The sequence below is a fragment of the Alexandromys fortis genome, unplaced genomic scaffold, assembly GCF_014885135.2.
Source record: "Alexandromys fortis isolate MF-2015 unplaced genomic scaffold, M_Fortis_MF-2015_v1.1 scaffold_85, whole genome shotgun sequence".
Taxonomy (NCBI): domain Eukaryota; kingdom Metazoa; phylum Chordata; class Mammalia; order Rodentia; family Cricetidae; genus Alexandromys; species Alexandromys fortis.
The window spans coordinates 5,627,679-5,647,690 of record NW_026067975.1 but is presented as its reverse complement, the minus strand read 5'-3'; the positions used below and the strand labels follow the sequence as shown (position 1 = coordinate 5,647,690).

General features: G+C 43.7%; 1 protein-coding gene across 2 annotated transcripts in view; it reads left to right on the top strand.

Annotated features, from left to right (window-relative positions):
• Positions 1 to 319: 319 nt before the first annotated feature.
• Plod2 (procollagen-lysine,2-oxoglutarate 5-dioxygenase 2) overlaps positions 320 to 20,012 on the top strand; it is a 65,195-nt gene continuing 45,502 nt past the window's right edge. Inside the window, exon 1 of one of the 2 annotated variants that reach the window (XM_050157246.1) lies at positions 320 to 682. In XM_050157246.1, coding sequence (XP_050013203.1) covers positions 574 to 682 — 109 coding nt within the window. In that variant the 5' untranslated portion in view covers positions 320 to 573. The remainder of the gene's footprint in view (positions 683 to 20,012) is intronic. The other variant, XM_050157247.1, reaches the window with a different exon arrangement.

Here is a 20,012-nt window from a genome sequence, read left to right as displayed (position 1 = left end):
GCTACAGTGTCCGGGGATGGATTCCCCATCACTGTTGCTGGGAGTGACAAGTCAAGCAGACTGAAGCCGCGCAGCCACCTCTCACCACCACCCGAGCGCCCGGTTCAGCAAGGGAGGTCTGGCCAGGGCGCACCTTGGAAGCTTCTAGAATGCGGGCAGTGGGGGCAAAGCGCTCAGCCCACAAGGGCGCTCAGGGCAGCCCGGGCGTGAGGCGGTGCACGTAGGCGTAGGCGGCTGGGAAGGTGGGGGCTCAGCCCCGACGGCCGGGGACGCGGGGTCCTGGAGCAGCGCCCCGCCCCCGGCCCCGCCCGCCCGCCCGCCGGTGCCGCTCTTAAGCGGGCGCCGCCGGCACCGCGAGTTCGGCCGTCTGCTCCGCGCGCTCGCACTTCTCCGCGTTAGTCCCTTCCGTGCCCTCCGCCCGCTCTGCTGTCCGTCCGGTCCGCGCCGTCCTATCGCCACCGCCGCCGCCTTCCGCCGCCCCGGGCCTCGGTCTGGTCCAGCGCGCTTCGGGGTCTCCGCGTCTCGCGAGAAGTCGCCGCCGCAGGCCTCCCGGACTCCCGGGCGCAGGGGAGAATGAGGGGCTGTGGAGCGAGGCCGGGGCGCCTGCTGCCGGTGCTCGCCCTGCTCTTGTGGGCGGCGGGCCTGGGCGTGGCGGAGGAGACGCCCTCGCACATCCCAGCAGGTGAGCTCCGCACGCCGGCTTCCGCGGGCGGGTCTGGCGGGCACCGGGCACCGGGCACCTTCTCTTGCAGCTTTGGGACCTAAGAGCAGCGGCTCCGTGCTTTCTGATGGACGGTGACAGTGTCCCCAGCGCCCCAGAAAGCACCCGCCATCCTGCCTCTGTCCCTAAACCGTGCTGGGGACCCACTGCGCGCCCACCCACTCCTTCTGGTCCACTTGGGGACGCAGAGTCAGGGGTCCCTGAGCCCTGGCCCTGGCCGGGGTTCGGAAGCTGAACAGAAATTAGTAGTTGGAGGCAAGTTCGTGTGAACAAAACTTTTTGGGTTCAGCCAGAGGAGAGCCCCGCCGCCTATTTGTCTAAGCACGACTTGCTGCGCTTTATCGCGCAGGGGAGTTCTTTGGCGGTTTCCACTTCTGGGTCTTGGGCTCAACTCCCTGGAACAGAGCCTTGGGTTTAAATGACCTGATGTAGCCTTAGTGGGTGGATGCGATAAGTCTGCCTTCTCGAATAACTAGTTAGATCCTTTTCTCCAGGAACCTAAACCCACGAGCAAACATTTCCACCTCGGGATTCCAATTAAGAGGGTGACATTTGGCACAAGTCCAGCTGGTCTGTGTAGCCCATCGTTTTGTCTTCCTCTTCGGGCAGTTCATGAAACCTAAGCGCTTAACAGCCTCTGCGTCTGTGAACAGTGCTTGCTTTGTTAGCTAGAGAAATGCATTTCTTTATTCAATCAGTCACAGGGAAATCTGAACCTGTATGATTATTCTGAATTGGAACTGAATTTAGTCACACATTGAAGGTTTTTTTCTTCTAGCATAACACTCGAAAACCATACAAATGCAAATAGAGACATACAATGTAAAAACCTACCTCGAAAAGTTTCTTCGTTAAAACACCCAAATAAGCTTTTATTGATAAATAAAAATAACCTTGAAGACTTGCCAATTTCAGAGTTTGGCGTCAGAACTTTTTTTGTGTATGTGTTTTATGCCACTCGGATGCCTCCTGTCACTTTTTACAGAGGATATCCATGCCACACTCCTACCTTTAAATTTCTAGTCAAAACTCAATTTCTTCCCCGTGCAAAATTTCAAGTATCATGGGATCAGATGTTAAAGTTCTTAATGGAGTGTAACATCAGTGGAAGGGAATTTCAGATATGAATGTTTTCCATATAAAATCCAGAGTTGGCATCTGAGACTTGGTTTCTTTGGTAGGTAGGCACAGAGTTCGATTATGAACTAAAGGTTAGAAATGTTAGCGTGTACCAATGGAACCAAGCAGAGCAGTCGCCAGTCTGGTGACATATGTAAGTAGGTGCTCGCTCATGCTTTGTGATAAGCTAAGAAATGCAGGAGGTACATTGTTCGGTAATTTGGTCAGATTGATCAGCGTTGGTTAGTTTTAGCCCTGAAAATCATTACATAAATCTGGAAATAATCTTTAAGGTCTAAATTGTATAGTTTAGTAGGCCTTCAACAGAGTGCCTATCACTTCTGACCCCCGTTACTTGTCAGTGTGTCCGAGCTAGTCAGTAAAAATGTGTTCAGATGGCTCAGTTGGTAAGGTACTTAGCCTGAAAGTGTGAGGTCTGAGTTTGGATTCCCCGGGATCCGCTTTAAAGCTGGGCATGGTGACCTATGCTTGTAATCCCTTTGACGATGAGGTCTCAGACAGACCCAGGCAGATCCCTGGAAGTGCCTGGCCAGCTAGTGTAGCCTGCATGGCGAAGATGCCTGTGAATGTGAGACCCCGTGTCAAACAACGTGGAGTGACTTCTGAGATTGTCTTCATACAAGGCAAACCCGCGAATGCTTGCTCACCCTCCCACACAGAAGGAATGGATTCACTCAACGTTTCTTGGCTCTATCGAAAATTTGAGCTGTAGCCTTTTGCTCTTGATGGCTATCTTATGCATTGTAAGTTTGGCTGTGCCTTGATCTCTACCCACTCGATGCCAGTAGCTCCCAGAAATGAATGTGAGAACGAAAGAAGTCTTCAAAAACCCAACGGTCTGTCTTCTGAAAGGCTTGAGAATCCCTGTGCAAGATAAATCGCTAGAGGCAACACAACTAATGTTATGGGGAGGATAGTGGCTCCTCCTCTGCCCTTCCATTTACTTTTGAGGGTTTTTTGTGGAGCTCCTGGGTTCCTGTGATCCTCTCATATCAGCTTCTAGAGTAGCCAGGACTATAGGTCTTCACCCCTTGCCTGGCAATGTTTTTCTGGAAAGCAGTTTTTCTAGCAATTTTCCACTATTATAGTGAATGTGCTTTCGGAATATGCTTCCTGGCTTTGGGATGCGTGCTCAACAGTTGGGAATGTCCTACTTGTTACAGCAACTGAAAGGTCTGCCAAGTGAAGTCCTGCGTGCCTTTTGGCCACCCCTGCATTCCAGACCCAGAGAGAATGTACACAAGATTTCAGTGAAAACCATCATTTGTACTCATTTGTCCTTGAAGCATTTGTCAGAATTATCTTTCTTGGAGCTTTCCCGGTGGAGCTATCCAGTCAAGTTCATATGTGGATGCTTGGTTCTGTGCTCCATGCCTTCTAGATGAGAGGAGGAGAGTGTTGTGTCCCTGCCAAGTCTTTGCCTCCTGCATACCAGACTGCATCCAGACTAGCTTGTACTATTAGAGGCACCTCGACGCTTTTATGAACTAAATTGGGCAAAGACCAGAGCAAACGTGAAGGAAATGGCTTTAGACATTTCTGCTAAGGCTGGTGTTTTTCAGCGAGGTTCATTACAAGCTCTTTAATTTGCTGTGGTGCATTCGAGGAAGACAGAAAAGACTTGTCCCTATCTGCCGATGGAAATCAGCAATTTACAGGGTGGAGATGGGGAGAGTAGTCCCTGGAGAGGCTGTGGGGTGGGAAGAAGGGAAACTCCTCTGCTCTTTGTCTCTCTGTCTGTCTTCCTGTACTTCCCCTAGACAGTCTAGCACTGAGGACATTCCTCCCCTTCCTTGCTGTCTTGTTTTTGCTTGTCTTTCTTTTATCACTTTTTAATATGGTTGGTTTACACAACTCAAATCTATTTTTGCTTTGTGTTTATGATTTAATGACTTACAGATTATTTGAAATATATTTTTGCTCATTTTTACAGTCTTTAGAATACAGGCCTAACCCTTTCACCACAAAGAGATTCACCGTTTATTTTGTTTAGTTTAAGTAGCACGCAGCCATTGAGGTTACTAGCTGTTCTTTGCTCAGACTTCAACTAACTTGGCCCAGCATTTTTTTTTTTTCTCCCTCCGGTACCCTTGCTGCCAAAACAGAGCATTGCAACCATGTCCATCCAGGACCTTGTTTCCAAGTCATTGTTCGTGGGTCTTCTCTACAGCTCATGTTTTCTCCCAATTCCTCTTAATAAATGACGGTGTATTCAGTTTTCCTTCAGGTGCTCATGTGCCACAGTCCATTATAGGGCCAGAGCTGAGATTTGAGATGGTCCACACCTCCCACAAGGCCACTGGGGAGCAATAGGAGTGCTTGTGCCCTTTCTCCAGGCTGTTCTGTTCCTCCATGCCCTTCCTGCCCTCATTACTGCTCTGCAAAGTATGGGAAATAAGTAGCAGCTGGGACAGTGACTTAGCGAGAAGGGCGTTTAGCAGGGAAAGCATGCTGTTCGTAGGTCATGTGCATAGTGCTGTATGTGCAAGACTGACCGCCAGTGTGCCCCTCAGCCGGGGACAGACTGCAAACCATAGGCCGAATCCATAGATGACTCCTGACTATTTGTTTTCGTAGTGCCTTCCGGCAAAAAGACTCCCTATTTTGGGGTGGGTGGAAAAGATCAGAAGGAAAGTAATACATCATGGCATGTGAGAACTTTATGAACTTTACGCTGTACTGGCTGCAGCCGCATCCATGTGCTGGCACACTGTCTGTGGTGGCGTTCGTGCTCCCAGGCAGAGTTGAGTAGCTCTACACAGATGGCATTGACTACTCAGTCTGAAATGTTCGCTTGCCTGTGCTGGCCCTTGAGATGACATTCTCATTGAAGCTGTTACACATGTAAATGGCTCCTCTCTTGGAAAGAGCCACTTTTGGGACAGTAGCAGCTGGCTCTGGGCATGCCTGAGGCCTGGTTTTCATTTTAGATCTTGCCAGTGATTTGTGCAATTTCTGAAATATAACACTTGAATCTAACTCAATATATCCTTTGGTGTAGATACCGTTTATGTAGTCGAAACAAAATATCTTTACTTCGGCCAGATGGGAAGGAGATGTATTTTTCTTTAGATTTATTTATATTCTAGAAATTTGTTCAAGGACCTTGGTGATGAACTTTGGCTTAGTTCTTTGAATGAAATAATTAGTACATTTGTCATTCAGAATTTTTAGTCTCTTGTAACTGTGACAGTAAATGAGCCTGAACGGAGAATGTGGTGTCTTTTCAGGTGACTTCAACTATTTTGTGTTTGTATTTTACTTTTTTCCCTCCGTGAACACATTATACAGGAGTGTTTCCCAAGGCTGTTGAGATTGTAGTTAGCCCCAAATAGTTACTCAGAGTAGTGGAATATGGGCAGTGTGGCTGTCCTGAAGCTGCCCTGAAAGCTTGCTTTGTTAAGCCATTGCTGACGTTCAGTGGAGCTCTGTTAAATTATTATCCTACTCACTGGCTCCCAAGGATGCGTTTTATACTTGGGACCCTTCATGATTTCAAAATGTAACTCCAGATGAGTTACTGTTTATGTGAAAATGCAATTTATAATTTAAAATATAGTAACTTCATCTGAGTTTTAATACTTTTCCTTCAGGATAGCCTCACTTAGATTGGAGATATGTTATTTTCATGCAGAAGTGTAGAGTTCCTTTCTTTAGGATTATGGGTATCTTCATTTTAAAAATCAGAGCAAGTCATGAGTCAAACATGAATTTTCTTAAAGGAGTTCTTAAAGAAGTTCTTAAAGGAGATGATGTTATGGGCAGAGTGGCCTATAGTGACTCAATCTGTTAGTCCTCCATAGAATTTCTGTACTTGCTACCTTAACTCTAACTTAATGCCTGGTCTGGAGCCCAGCCAGTGAGACATCTATATAAGGAGGCCCTGGGCATCTTTACTCATCATGTCAAGCGCAGCCAACACTGAAATCTTTCCTTTTGCTGCTCTTTTTGATCGCCACTTCTCACAAAACAAAACCAGCATCTCTGCAAGTTTCTGAGTGACAGGGACAATCCCTCATTGTCAGGATGGGAGAGCTCTTGCCTTGGAGTAGCCTTTCTGTCTGCCTGTAGATTTTTGTTCCTGATAGAGAGCTGTACTTAAGACTCTTCACCAGAGATTCAAGTCAACCAACCACCACATTTCAATTTTTTATGCACATGATTATCACTATAAACAGCCCCCCCATGTTGATTTTTAGTTAGCATACAGTAATATATGGGGCTAAATGTGGACTTGTCAGGAGGTATTTCTGTCAAACTAGGGTGAATTTCTTAAGTAGGCCAGAGTTAAAATTACATCTCCTTTGTTGTATTGATTATTTATTGATTTTAGTATTATCTAGCTTATTTATGGATGCATAAGCCATCCATTTGTTTTATTAACTTACTTTTGACTTACTTGCTTAGGCTTGCATGTCAAGTGCTGCTTCTTAGATCCACACAGATGGAGTCTTCACTGCCACTGGTTTCTCTTTCACAGCCCCTCTCTTTACCACCTAGCATTTCCAGACAACTTGGACTGCAGAGGTGCTGTGGGAGACAAAACTATAGCCATGGTTGCACAAATGACCCTTATCCAGGAATGCCCTTAGAACCTTAGCAACACTTCCCTCAGCCAGAAGTACAAGAAAGGATTTCCCTGAGTCTCACTGGGAGATGTCAGCTGACCATGGGCCTATTTTCTTATGTACAGCACCTCCCCTCTCCCTATAGTCTCACCAGGGACCTTAAAATAACTGACTGCTCTTTCTGGGCTGATTAGAACTTCCCTTTCACCCCAGTGTCTGGTCCTGTTCTCCAATAAACTTTGCTGGAAAATTGGTCCTACTTCTTGTTCTGTTGGGTACCTTTCCTTCCTGTAACATAGAAGTATGCAGCATGGTTGACTCTCCCGCAGGCTAAGCAATAACTGAAAGAAGTGCATGGGTTGAAGCACTCAGTTCCTGATGCTGGAGCATTGTTGGTTGGTAGGAAACATACCCAGAAGCCATTCCATGTAGAGCCCAGGGCACATCTCTGCCCCTGACTTTAGTTTAGTTAGCTTGGAACTGTAGTTTGTATATGGTTTTAGGGTGCTAATTACTTAATACCTATCCCACAGAGGGGAGTCAGTTATTAGGTACTTCTTTTTTCATGGTAGCATCTCACTCATATAGCCCAGGATGGTCTAAACTGCCGATCCTCTTGCCTCCCTTTCCTTAATGCTGGTTACAGTCCTGTGCCACCATGCATGCCTCCTATTTTCGGTGTTCTAGATTGAGTCTCTAACAGTTCCTCAAGCATTTAAAAACTCTTCTTCTTGCTTCTGTAAGTATGGTAAACACCAGCAGCTATTTTGTCTTGAAAAATTCTGCAAACAGTTATTTAAATCACATCTTTGAAAACCCAAATGACCTGGCTAACCCACTGTCCCAGGAAGTCTTGCAAGCCCTGGTGCCCAGGGCCAGCCGGTTGTTTGTTTGGGTTTTTTCCAGTCCTGCCCAGGCCAGCTCTAAGGCCTCTTGTCTTCAGAGGTCCCAGCTCTCCTTCCAGCCATGCTGGTATTTCCTGGCTGCCAGGGCACTGTGGCTGTGACCAGAATGGCCTGCTCATCCAGGCCCTACTCATTCCTGCCGGTCCCTTCTAGAGGACAGTTCTCTTTTTCTTTTTCGTTTAGTTTAGACAAGGTTGGAATTTTTCAAACAGTGACTTTACTAGGTAACCAAGGGCAAAACAAAACCAAACCTGAGTCTGGAACATCACCAAAGCAAAGCAATGAACAGACATACGCAACAGACAGAGTTCTCAGTGTTTTCTGACCTCGGTGTCCTCAGAGCCTCCTGCTCCTGGCACAGCCTGGGTTCCATAAACGCTTGCCTAACTTTGTTTTATCTCCTAGTTTTCCCCAACACAGTGTTTCACAGACAGCTGTTTTCCAAGGTAGGAGTCCGTGACATTCAAGATAGAATCTTTTCTAGTGGATGTCATATTTGGGACCTCTTGGCGACATGTTACTAACATAACCCTACCCAGATAGCGGTCCATTTTCTTCAGCAGGAGGAAGACTGTGTTTTTATTTATTTACTTGTTTTCCATATGTAGTTCCTGTTTTCTTTATTAGTTCTTTGAGAGTTTCGAGTCTGTACATATTTTGATTATATTCATCTTCACCAACTCTTTCCAGATCGAACCTTTTCCCTACCCACCCAGCTGTGTCCTTTTTACAAAACCCTACAAGGCCAGTTTGTGCTGCCTAACTACTCTTCCAGTGGAGCTGGTAAACTAACGCTCTGTCCTGCTGGTTTTGAGCAGTGATCTGCAATGGCTTTTGTGATTCCCTAGTTTACTAAGCACTAATTTAATTAACTGAAATATTTTTCCCCTAATAATACTTTCTGTTGGTAGCTAACAGTACCACAGGGCCCATTGTTCAATACTCTAGACACAACAATATTTCAGGGCTCAGATGTTCATTAAATGATGTTTTTTGCTTTGTGTGGAGGGAAGAAAAAAGTATCACAAGCAACCCACCATAGGTGCAGTTCTTTTGTACACTGAAATGGCAGAAATCATGATAGGGAAATAATTCATCTGTAAAGCTGAAGAAATCAAAGACCCGTTAGGATACATCATGGGAAAGAGTGTAGACAGCTGGCGCCAGGAGGCAGGGCTCTAAGGTCCCTTGGTTCTGCAGCCGAGCCCCCGGCCCCCAGCAAACTTGATTTGCAGTGTATGATCGTTCCCTCGCTGATACGTGATACTTCTTGAATTCTAAAAGTAGGATGAGTGGCAGAAACCAAGTACTGCCAGAATCAGAAAAAAGGCTTTGGGAAACTTACTGTTACTTTATTAGGCAAAAGAGGACAGAGATGCACAGTGGTCCTGTCTTTTGAAATCTGTGTTTGCTCTTAGTTACTGTAGCGCACATGGGATTTGACTGAAACTTGATATGGCTTTTTTCTTAATGAGTTTTTGCTTTAGAGGTAAGATAATAATGGCAACAGTTACTAGAATTAAATTTACATTTTAAAGTATCACAAATGTTCCCTGAGAGAAAAACAGTCTAGTGTTTATATGAAGCTATTTTCTGTCTTCTCAGAGGGGTCAGAGAAGCCAGTCATTTAAATATTGCAAAGCAGTTTTAAAAGAACTGTGTATTCTGTTGCTTCCTTGCTATTTAAACTGGATAAATCAACAAGGGCAGATGCTGGTAACTGTGGAATGTTAAAATTAAGCCTATATAGCGTATGCTATTTAAAATTGGCCCTCTTTGATTTGTTACAGAAATAGTTAATTTGTCCTGTAGTTTTAAAATATGACATTTAGTGAGACAGAACCAGAAGTTCAAAAGAAATCACGTTGTTATACGAGAAAAGTGCAGGAATGTATGTGCGTGTGCACGTGCTGTTAGCTACAGAGATTACCCTTAAGCCTTTAGAATGGAGTGACAGACATGTGAGCATGCTTTCCCTGATGTGTTCTGGACTGCTGTCTCAGCTGTGTTTGTTCTTGTGTTTGTACCTCCAGAACAGAATGTTATCTAGGGAGTGGCACTATCTTACTGATAATCCTTGGGGATTTTTTTTATCTTCTTTTGGGACTGTTTTATCTGCCGTTTCCAAAAGGACCACACCCACCTCCCACAGTTAGGGACCAAATTTAGGGTCTTGTTCTTGCTAGGCAAGCGCTCTACCACTGAGCTAAACTCCCAGCTCTCCAAAATGACTTTAGGTAAATTAACAGAAGTTCAAATAAGACAGCTAGAAGAAAAGAATATAAATTGAAAACGCAAAATTACTTTTGTCATGTTACTCTCAAATTGCAAAAAAGCATTAGTCTTAAGTACTGGGAAATTAACTATGATTTGTTAAGTGAGCAGATAAACATTAACAATTATTTATTTAATATATTATGTATTAAAGAAATATCTGGTTTATTAAATGATAAACTTGTATGCATAGGTGTGCATGTACATTTACACATGTGTGAGTTCATGTGAATGTGGGTACACATGAGCGTGTATGTGCATGTGTGTGAAGGACATAGATTGAGGCTGAGTATCATCCTAGATCCCTCTGCACTTTACTTATTGAGCTCTCTCCCTGAACTGAGTGCGTCAGTATTTTAGCCAGCTTGCTTGCCCCTAGGATTTCCTTCTTCCCCATCTTCTTCCTTGTACTGAGATTATTAGTGTGCCATATCCACTCAGTTTTTAATATGGATACTGAGTATTCAAATTCTGATCCTCAAGGTTGGGGGCAAGCCCTTTGTCTACTGAGCCCTCTTCCCAGCCTCTAATTAACTAATCTTTATCTTTCTAAGTGTTGCATACTTGATAGTTCTTATGCTCTTAAGTGTAATCATTTTCCGCTACTGGGTATCAGGTCTTAAGTAGCCAAGCCCATCATATAAATCAGTTAATGACTCAGTTACCTGACTGAGGTGCTTGGGTGGCTTATGATGATGTTGGTGGGATTAGGTACTCCCAGCTGAAGTATGAATGTTTTAAAACATGCACTAACAACAACAACAAACAAACAGACAAACACACACACACACACAAAAAAAAACATCACTGATAATAATGCACTTCCTTTCTTCTAACCAGGCTTGAATTTTTATAGGCCAGTGTGAGCAGCTCAGTGTTAAGAGTGCTTGACCGGCCTGTTCAAGGACCTGTGTCCAGTTCCAAAGACTGAAAATGAAAGTAAACAAACTCCTCATACATGTAAGACGTGCATTTTTCTCAGTAGTCCTAAACACCCACAAGTGAATTAATTAAGGAGTACTTTTGAGTTTAGAAAAACCTTTTGAAAAATGCTCATGTGAAGAGGTGATGGAGGAGAGGCAGAGAAATCTCTTTGAAGTGTGGAAGAAAATTACAAAACATATGGTCTGAAAGGGTGCAGCCACTTAAGAAAAATGTTATCAGAAGCTGTTGATAGGCACTGGCTTTGGAGGTATTTTGATTATGTAACCTAAACCCTAAATTCTATCTAAAGTAGAAATATGTTTTGGACAATTTCACTGTAGGGTTTTATCTAGGTTATGTTAAGTGATGCTGTGGCATTTATATTGACCATATCGGATGGATTCTTCCAGCTGTTGTTGCTAGACCATGTTAGACACACACACGCATGCACGCATGCACTATGTGCACACGCACATACATTTATTTGCAGGAAATTAGCTGACTGCTTCCATGAATAGCGGAGATAAAGAAGTGTGGATGTTCTGCAGTGAACAGGATGCTGATTCACATGTCTCTTGGTACTTCTACGTCTGCTCTGCTGTGAATGGCCTTAATAGCTGTATTAATCCCGCTTTCATTCTCTTGAACATTACAATGAATTTAAGGACGGCATTACTTTATTCCGAAATACTGAGAGAACCGTAGAAGGAGTACGGAAGAGTGCTTGCTTTCAGAGAATAACCACAAAGCACTGACAGATTCCAAATGGTGAGTGAGAAGTACCTATGATGTTGCCTCTGATACTGGGATACATGATGTACTTGAAAGCCAAAGGCTTTACAAACGGTTCACATAGTAACTGTGAGTGACAGATGATGTAGAAAGTGGGGGGCTCTGGTTAAGAGGATAAAGCTTTTGAAAGAAAACAGAGACTTAAGATGTCACACGTTAGCACGTTATCCTCTGCAAAAGTTTCTTAACCTCTGAATGATCATAGTTCTCTACCAGTAATATTGAGACCTAGGCAATTATTTAAATAGTAAGTATAATAATACCTGTAAAAGAAGCATGCCTACAAATAGAAATTGTCTGATTTGTGCTATTTTGTGCCATCTTAAGAAATATAATTCTAGGTAGCATTTTTAAGTTGGAGCTTAAAATACTGGAATTACTCTTATGTTCCGATAATAGAAGAAATACAGGATTCAGTGGGTTTTTAACAAGCTAAGATGTAAAGACAATATTTTCCTAGGGACTCAAAGGAAATAAATAATACATTTAACAGTGTGGATACTGTCTTTTTGGTGATTCTTATTACTCAGTTTCAAAAGTTAATTTTTCCTTCATTTTTCTGTTATACTATTTTTTTCCTCTTCTTTTTTTTTCTAAGCCCAGATTTCCTTGGAACCAATGATCATGAATCTGATTCCCCTCTCCCCTCCTGAACCCTGCAGGCTCCCCTGATTATTCCAGGCGCTCAGATGTTGTTTTAGCCATTCACCCCTGCTTTTCTAAACTTCAGTAGTAGAATATGCACAAGTTATTAAAGGTCTCAGGCAGGTAAGGGCTATAATCTGAAGCTGTCACTGTCTCAATTCATCTTTGCCGCTGTTTCTCAGAAATCCCTTCTCCAGGAGGTCTGCTAGATCTGGTCCATTATCTCTGTTCCTGACCTCTCCTCCCAGCTGTCTCTGCCATACTCTGGGCTGCAGAGTCAAATCTCTCCCACTTAGGGGGTTTCAGAAAAGTCAAATACTGTGAGGTTTTTCAGAATCAGGAAAGTTCAACTGAAATCTGTTTTTCTTCTCTTGGTGGGGAGAGAGAGAAGGAAGGGTGGGAGAGGAGGGGAGGGGAAGGGAGATAGGGGAAGGGGAGAAAGGGACAGGCAGACAGGTCGACTGACTGAAACACCCCAGAGCTTCTTTAGCACAGGACACAGGGCAGGGAGAGTGTAGTACAGCGTATCTCTAGTTACAGTTATACAGTGTCTGATTTTCAGCTGTTTATTTAATTTTCCACTGTGTCCTTTTTACAGAGTAACCTTTGTTAGATTTTAGCAAATACTTAGCAACTCCAGTTACTTTTCTGAGGAGGGATCAGGCTTTTCTCAGGAATTTGAGAAGGGTCAAGAGATAACAGAAAAATTCTGCCTCATTGATTAGGAGGGAGGGTCCTGGCTTGGCATCCAAGTGCTCAGGAAACTGAAAGTACTGGATGGAGCAAAGGATCCTTAAATGAGCTGCCTCACTAGCCAGCAGCAGCAGCAGCAGCAGCAGCCAGAACTGCTGGCTGTTTTCTCACTGTTGCTAAGTAGCCGCTGAGTAGCCTCTCTCTAGCTTCTGGTAACTATGATTCTATTCTCAGGGTCTAAGAGATTATTTTATTTAGATCCCATGTATGAGTGAAGTCATGCGTTTTGTCTTTCTGTGCAGGCTCTTTTCAGTTAACTAAATGATCTCGATTTTCACTGTGATTCTTTAACTCCCCCTTCCCTCCCAATACTTTTGGGTTTCTCCTGGTTCCTGTCCCGGAACTCACTGTGTAGATCAGGCTGGCCTCTAACTCAGAGATCCAAATGCCTCTGCTTGCCAGATGCTGGAATTAAATGTCTACACCACCACTGCTGGCTCTTTAACTCGTTTATGGCTGAGGAACATTCCATTGTGCATATGTGTCATGTTCTCTCAGGCCACTCAAAATGAATTAAAGATTTACATTTAAGGATTATACATGTCTGGTCAGCTGCATGGCAGTTGCAACTTCATGGCTTTGTGTGTGTATGGAGGTATGCATGCACCGATATGCATGTGCTTTGTGGCTTTGTGCGTGGGGGTGTGCATGCACCAATATGTATGTATGTATTTAGAAGATGCATTTAAAACCTATTTGCTTTCTTTAACGAAGATTTGTTTGTTTTTAGCTATATGTACACCTGTGGGGTTGGGATGTGCTCTTGAGTGCAGTAGCCAGCAGAGAAAAGAAGGGGTAGTGGAATGCCCTGGGGCTGGAGTTAGGTGGGCGTGGCCTGTGTGGTGCTAGGTCCTGGAGGAGCTGATAGCTCTCCTAACTGCTGAGCCATCTCACTGGGCCCAGCTTTCATTTTTACTGAAGGGAAGACAAATTAGTGGGTCTGGATTTGTTTTGACAACATAGGTCAGTGAGTGCAGGCTTTCATGTGTAGCATGTTCTAAAGTAAGAGGCGTCAGAACACCAAGAGAATCATGAAGATTGACTAATATACATATTATGTCTTTACTTAAAACTGTGTTTTTTCTCACAGTGAAACGGATTTCTGTAACTGAAAATACAGTTGAGAGTGAATTAAATATGTGTGTGATCCAACTATCAAGTAATAAGCAGAATATTGTGATATTTTTTCCTTTTGATGTACTTTCATGTGTTTTGTATCAATGTTGACACGGATTTGAAGGCAAATTTGTATTATGAGCTTACTTTAAAACATTGCTCATTGTTCTGTAAGTATTTCTTACAGGGTTTGTTTGCTTTCAGGTTATGGTTTTATGTAATATTTTGGCTGTGAAGGGGTTGCTCTAGACTGCCTATGTCACTGCTAACTGTTGGACAAATACATCATTTAATGTGATGTGTTAGTACACTAATTTTGTAGTAATACTGCTGAAAATACACTTTGTTCTCCATTTTTACTTCCTTGCATGTGATTTGTAAAATAAGGATGTGTTGTGGAGTATGAACTTTTTTTTCCTGTGTCATGTATCAAAGTGCATAGCAGAAAGCTGTGTGTATTGTCAGCTGACCCTCACTTTTGTAGTGAATCATGGCAGCTCTGCTAATATCATAACTACTGATTTATTTCTTGAATTTGTAGTGATTTCTTTACTTCCTATTTACCAGAATAAGAGGGTTTTTTTTTCCTTCCCTTCATTTTTTTTCCTTTGAGATGTCATATCATTTTACTGGAATACACAGTCTAGTTTAGTGGAGGAAGCACAGTAAAGAATTATATCAGTGAATGTGAATCCCAAGGGTGGGGGGAGATCTGGTGTAAGAATGATGGAGTTGGAAATATCATTTTAGGTCTCCTCGTGGCTTTGTTCCATATTTGTGTTCTACGTGGGCTGCGGGATGCATTGTTTCTGGAGAGGAGACCGCAGCAGCAGAGCTTAAGTAACAGCTTCTTGAGCCCAGGGTGTGTCTGCAGAATAGCCAGACCAGTGGGCTTGTGGTGGGTGGTGCCCAGAGTTCATACCCAGAGCTGGAGAGATACGACTCAGCAGTTAAGAGCACAGTTAAGAGCACTGGCTGTTCTTCCAGAGGTCCTGAGCTCAATTCCCAGGAACCACATGGTGGCTCTCAGCCATGTAAAAAGGGCTCTGATGCCTTCTTCTGCCATGATATATATGCAGATAGAGCACCATATACATACAATAAATAAGACTAAAATAAAAAAAAAGAAAGAGTTCAGGCCGACAGACAGGTAGGGAATAAACACAGTGGCAAAGAGTCTGGACTTTACTGAAAACAAGAGAAAAACTGCTGAACTTTTCTGAGAGGAAAGAGAACATTTGTGTGGCTTGTTAGGCCACCTTTCTGACGACAGTGTAAAGAACTGATTGATGAGGTTGCAGTGATTGCTGTGTGGTCTTTTAGAATATAGGTTCTCGTGACCTAGGGAGGAGGTGGTGGTGCCAGAACAGGAGAGGTGGCCAGGGGAGCCTGGGCCAGTTATGATTATAGAACTTACAGGCAGATTGTTGCACATGAACATGAGAGAAGAACATAGGATATAAGACATCTTTACAGTTCACACATAAATGACATGTTAAATGTTTAAATTTGCTTCAGTCGTCAGAGAGTAAAAATGCACTCTGCCTGCTCTAACGTATATTCTGATGTGGATGTAGACTAGAACTTCTGAGAGCCATTGGTGACTGTTTTAGTAATCACTTACTAAAGTGTTTAGCCTTTTTGTCCCTGCAATGTTATCCGAGGGCTTAATTTAGTGGTGTGCTGGGGCTGAAAAGCTGACTGCTGAAACAGGATTCTGCAATTCTGCAAAAGGACTTGGAGTGTAAAACTCCAGGAGTATCTGGAACAGCTGCTGTAGGTCATTGACCCCGTGAGTTTGGGACACAGCATTCTGCAGAGCTTTAGTTTTAGAACTGAGAAATTAGGTTCCCTGGAAACTCGTACAGTCCCAGCGAGGGAAATGGAAATCAGCGGGGGAGGCTTGCTCCAGGGCTCTAAGATCAGTGCTGAGGTTCCGCTGAGTCAGCTGAGTCTGTTCCAGTGTGATAACATATTTGATTGGATGCCCGATTAGCATGCTACTGGCCAAGACTCCTCCCTCATCCCTCATACTCTATTGCAGTACACTAATTAGAAACTTTATTTTGAATTTATCTTTTTATTTACTTATTTATTATCTTTTACACATTAAATTTGTTTAAAGGCAGGCTTTGCTTTTGTATGTTTCAGTTTAAGGAATGCGCTGGGCATTTATGTTCCCTGGGAATCCTTTCCTTCTATCCTTTAGTTCTCGGGGTTGCTTTGCAGTGCCTGATGGTCTTTTCTACTAAACATGCAGCTCAAGCAATTTTAAAAGGGTGTTTAGAGGTGATGTCGATAAGTGTTAGCCCTAGCTGTCAATAAGGGACAAAAGGCAAGAAATATCTGGAAAAGAGACTGAAAGGAAGAGGAAGAAGAGAACAAAATGGTGTTGAGAGGCATCAGTGGAGAAAGGATGGATGCAGCTGGACCGTGAAGTTGGCACTAGGCAGCTCTGCTAATAGACAAGGGAATTCATTGCATTGCATAATTTTCTACTTTGTCAAGAAGGGAAAACTTTTTCTGCACACTCCTCACTCTAATGGCTGCGATACAATACTCTGATAAAAGCAGGTTAGGGAGAAAAGGTTTTTCCAGTTACAGTGCCATTGGTGGGGATGCCACAGTCGCAATAGCTTGAGGGACCTGGTCACCTGTTGTGTTTACAGTCAGGAAGCAGAGTGTGATAAATTTTTATGCGCGGCTCACATCCTCCTTTTTGTATAGTCCAGGATCCCAGGCCAGGGGATGGTGCTGTCCACGTGGGTGGGTCTCTCTACCTCAGTCAGCCTAGTTAATCTCTCAGGTGATTCTGGATCTCATCAGGTTGATAGTTGATAGTAGCCGTCACATTATTCTCAGTGATTTAGAAAGTAGTTTTCTTGGTGACAGAGGCTGGTGGAAAGAGTCGGTTCATGGCTGGAGAGATGGCCTGCCAGTTAGGAGTATGCAGAGGTCGTGAGTTCAATTCCCACATCAAACCACTCAGTCTGACTGTAACTCCAACTCTAGCACAGTAGATGCTCTGGCTCTGAGGGCCCCTGCACTCACATGTACTTACCCCACCCCTAGTTAAAACTAAAAACAAACCTTAAAAAGAATTTTTTTAAAATAATGTGAGTGAAATAGTAACAATGGTAGTTCGGCTACAGTATGTTTAAAGGTACTTTCAAAGGTATAAACATTTTCTTGATCATTTTTAATTTATAATTCTGAGGGACTGGAGAGATAGCTCAGCAGCTAGGAGAATAGAAATGACTCTTACAGAGGATTCCTGGTGTGATTTATGGTGCCCCCATGGCGGACCACAGCCATCTGTAACTTCCAGTCCCAGGGGATTTGACTTCCTTCCCGAGCACCAGACACATGTGAGTTTCTTCTTTAAGAAATCTTGGAATTAAGAGCATTCGGGGCTCACTGGGAGAGGTCAGTGATTCCGAGGAAATACCCACGGCTAATGCTGCTTCTTGGCTGTAGAAGTCAGACATGGATGAGTAATAGCATGAAGCTTTGAAACACTGGGCAGAGGAACCCTGCATTGTAAGAGATGTCTGGAGCGCTTGCCATTCTGAGGATGCTGGTCAGAAACTGGTCGCATAGGATACTGGTTAAGCTCTCATCAAGAGTGAGATGACCCCATCTCCTGCTCCACAAGTGCCCTACAAGAATTGCTGACTGCTCAGATAGGCTGACCAGTGCCTCTGGGATTTACACACCAGTGCCTTGTGTGGATTTATACACAGGGGTTGGATTGCGGTCAAAGAGCTATTTTACAAACATCTGCTTTAAATGTGTGTTATCTTTGTGACTGATTAATGCCTTGCTGTGCTCTTCTGGAGTAATCCCAGTGTTTAAACAGCTACGTGGCCTGCCACTTATTTCTATTATTTTGTAGCAAGAAACTAATTGAATATGACTGCACAGTAAACAGGGCAAGAATGGGGGGACCAGGGAGAGGAGGGCTAGCTGGATGAGCGTTTCATTGTGAGGATCCTCATCAGTGGTTTTTGCCAACAGGATATTCTTTCCCAGGCGCGTTTCAATGTATGTATTCCAAACCTTGTAAAAATTGTTTCAGCAAGGGTGCACTTACGTGGGAATGTACACCAATGACTTGTTTAGTCTACAGATTAGTTTAAAATGAGGAATAAGTCCCTGCATACCAACTGCCCAAGTCTGCTGAAATTAGAACTAATGTGAAGGGCAGAAAGCTTTTGGTGCTGGGATGAGCTCAGTCACCACCGTTCATACAGGGTAGTAAAACCCCACATTAACACATTTAGGTTTCTTCTTAGTTTCTTTCATGATTTTCCTGGGAACAGCAAATATCAGTGCAAGAGAAGCTATTCTGGCAATGTTCCCTTCCAGAGGGAGAAAGTAACATTTAGGTTCTTTGAGGATCTACATTGTCAAGTGTAGGGATAAGCCCTCCCCTTGGGGGCGGGCTGCCCTCGGGCGTATGTTTACTGATATATTGGGCGGGCAGAGGCTGCGCGCCCCTTCTCTTCTCTCTCCTGTCTCTGCCGGCTACTCCGCTGGAACCTTGGTTTCGTGAGTCTGGTTTTGTTATTAAACTTGTTCAAATACCTATTACCTTTGGTGATTATTAATCAGACCGCTGCAGTCAAGGTAGATAACTTTTCATTTAAACGCTTACCATTTTACCCATGCAGGAGACTTGTGTTCCGGTCAAGTCATCTTAAATAATTTGGAATTCCTTCTTCCCTCCCTTCCCCACAAACTCAGTGTGAAATACCAGTTAGTTCAAAACACACCAGATTGGTTGCTTTTCACATCCTTCACTGCTACTCGTTGGTTCCATCATGATCTCTAGTCTTGAGTGTTCCTGTAGACCCTCTCCTAGCCAGCAGCGCCTGAATTTATTCTTGCTTCTTTCAGCGAAGCCAAGCAATCCTGTTAAACTTTAGTCAGATGATGAGAAAGCTCTCTTGCATAGCACTAATTGCATGGTCTCCAGAACCAGATTGTCGGGACCCAAATCTGGGATTCAGTCAGTTCAAATACATCTTATTTAGAGCAGTGTATTTGATGTAAACTAGAGAGCATTAGTAGTTGGGTTTGATGAATGGTAAGTAGACATTGTTAGTATTGCTATTAGCAGATACTGATCTTGGCATCTGTTATGTTATCCCTTTCCCCAAAATTCTGATAGCTTCCCATGTCAAGGTTAAAATCTGCAGTGGCCTGTGAGTCCCTGTGCAATTCAGGAGCAGGTCTGAGTTTTGCATGTGTCACGTCTTCTCTTTCATGATGGTTTCTGGCCATATGTATGCCTTTCTTGTCCTTCTTCAAACTAGACAGCATGCCATACTTTGTATCCATTGTTCCTCTTACTAGAAAGCTTCCCCAGTTACCTGCATGGTTCACTGCGCCAGCATCAGACCTCCGCCTCAGTGTGCCAGGTGTATGACTCAGAACTGCTGCTGTTGCCGTCATTCCCTGTTTCCTCCCATTGTCCTTTAGCGCAGAAAGCTGGAGCGCTCTGCTTTTGTTTGACCCCTGACAGCAGAGGTTGATTGTTTTCTCTTTTACTCACTTGGGAATACCATGCTTTTAGGACCCTGTCTGCCACATGGTGGAATGCAACACACACTGAAGCAGCTGGTGAAATTCTGGCATCTTCACAATGTGTATTCCTCACTTGCAAACCTTTCAGAAATGCACTCTCCCCACCCCCAACACAGAGCCTGGTACTTCGCAGAGCTCTGCGTGGCCTTTTTCACTTTGGCCTCGAGATGCCGTTTCTCTCAGCAATACATTTAACCATTTCTTTTCTTTTTGAAAGCAGAAGATGGAATTCTCTTGCCTCTCTTATTATCTAAATCTTACCCCCTTTTCAGGAACTGCCTACAGTGTTTTTTTTTTTCTTCTGTAGAATAATCTTGAACATTCTTCAATTGCTTCTCCTCCTCTGTCTTGTTGCATCTCATTGTGCATTATTTGCTGGCATACTTAGGTCAGTAGTTGTATAATGTGATTCCCATTCAGCCTCATCAGTATCTCCTGGTGCACAGAAATTTGGTTCTCTGCAGTTCCTTGTACACATTAATTGAAGAGCATTGTGACCCAGCATCTGTGTAGGCCTTGGGTAGTTCTGACACATGTTGATAAACCAGTTGACAAAGACATTGTCAACAGATGGAACAGACTGGC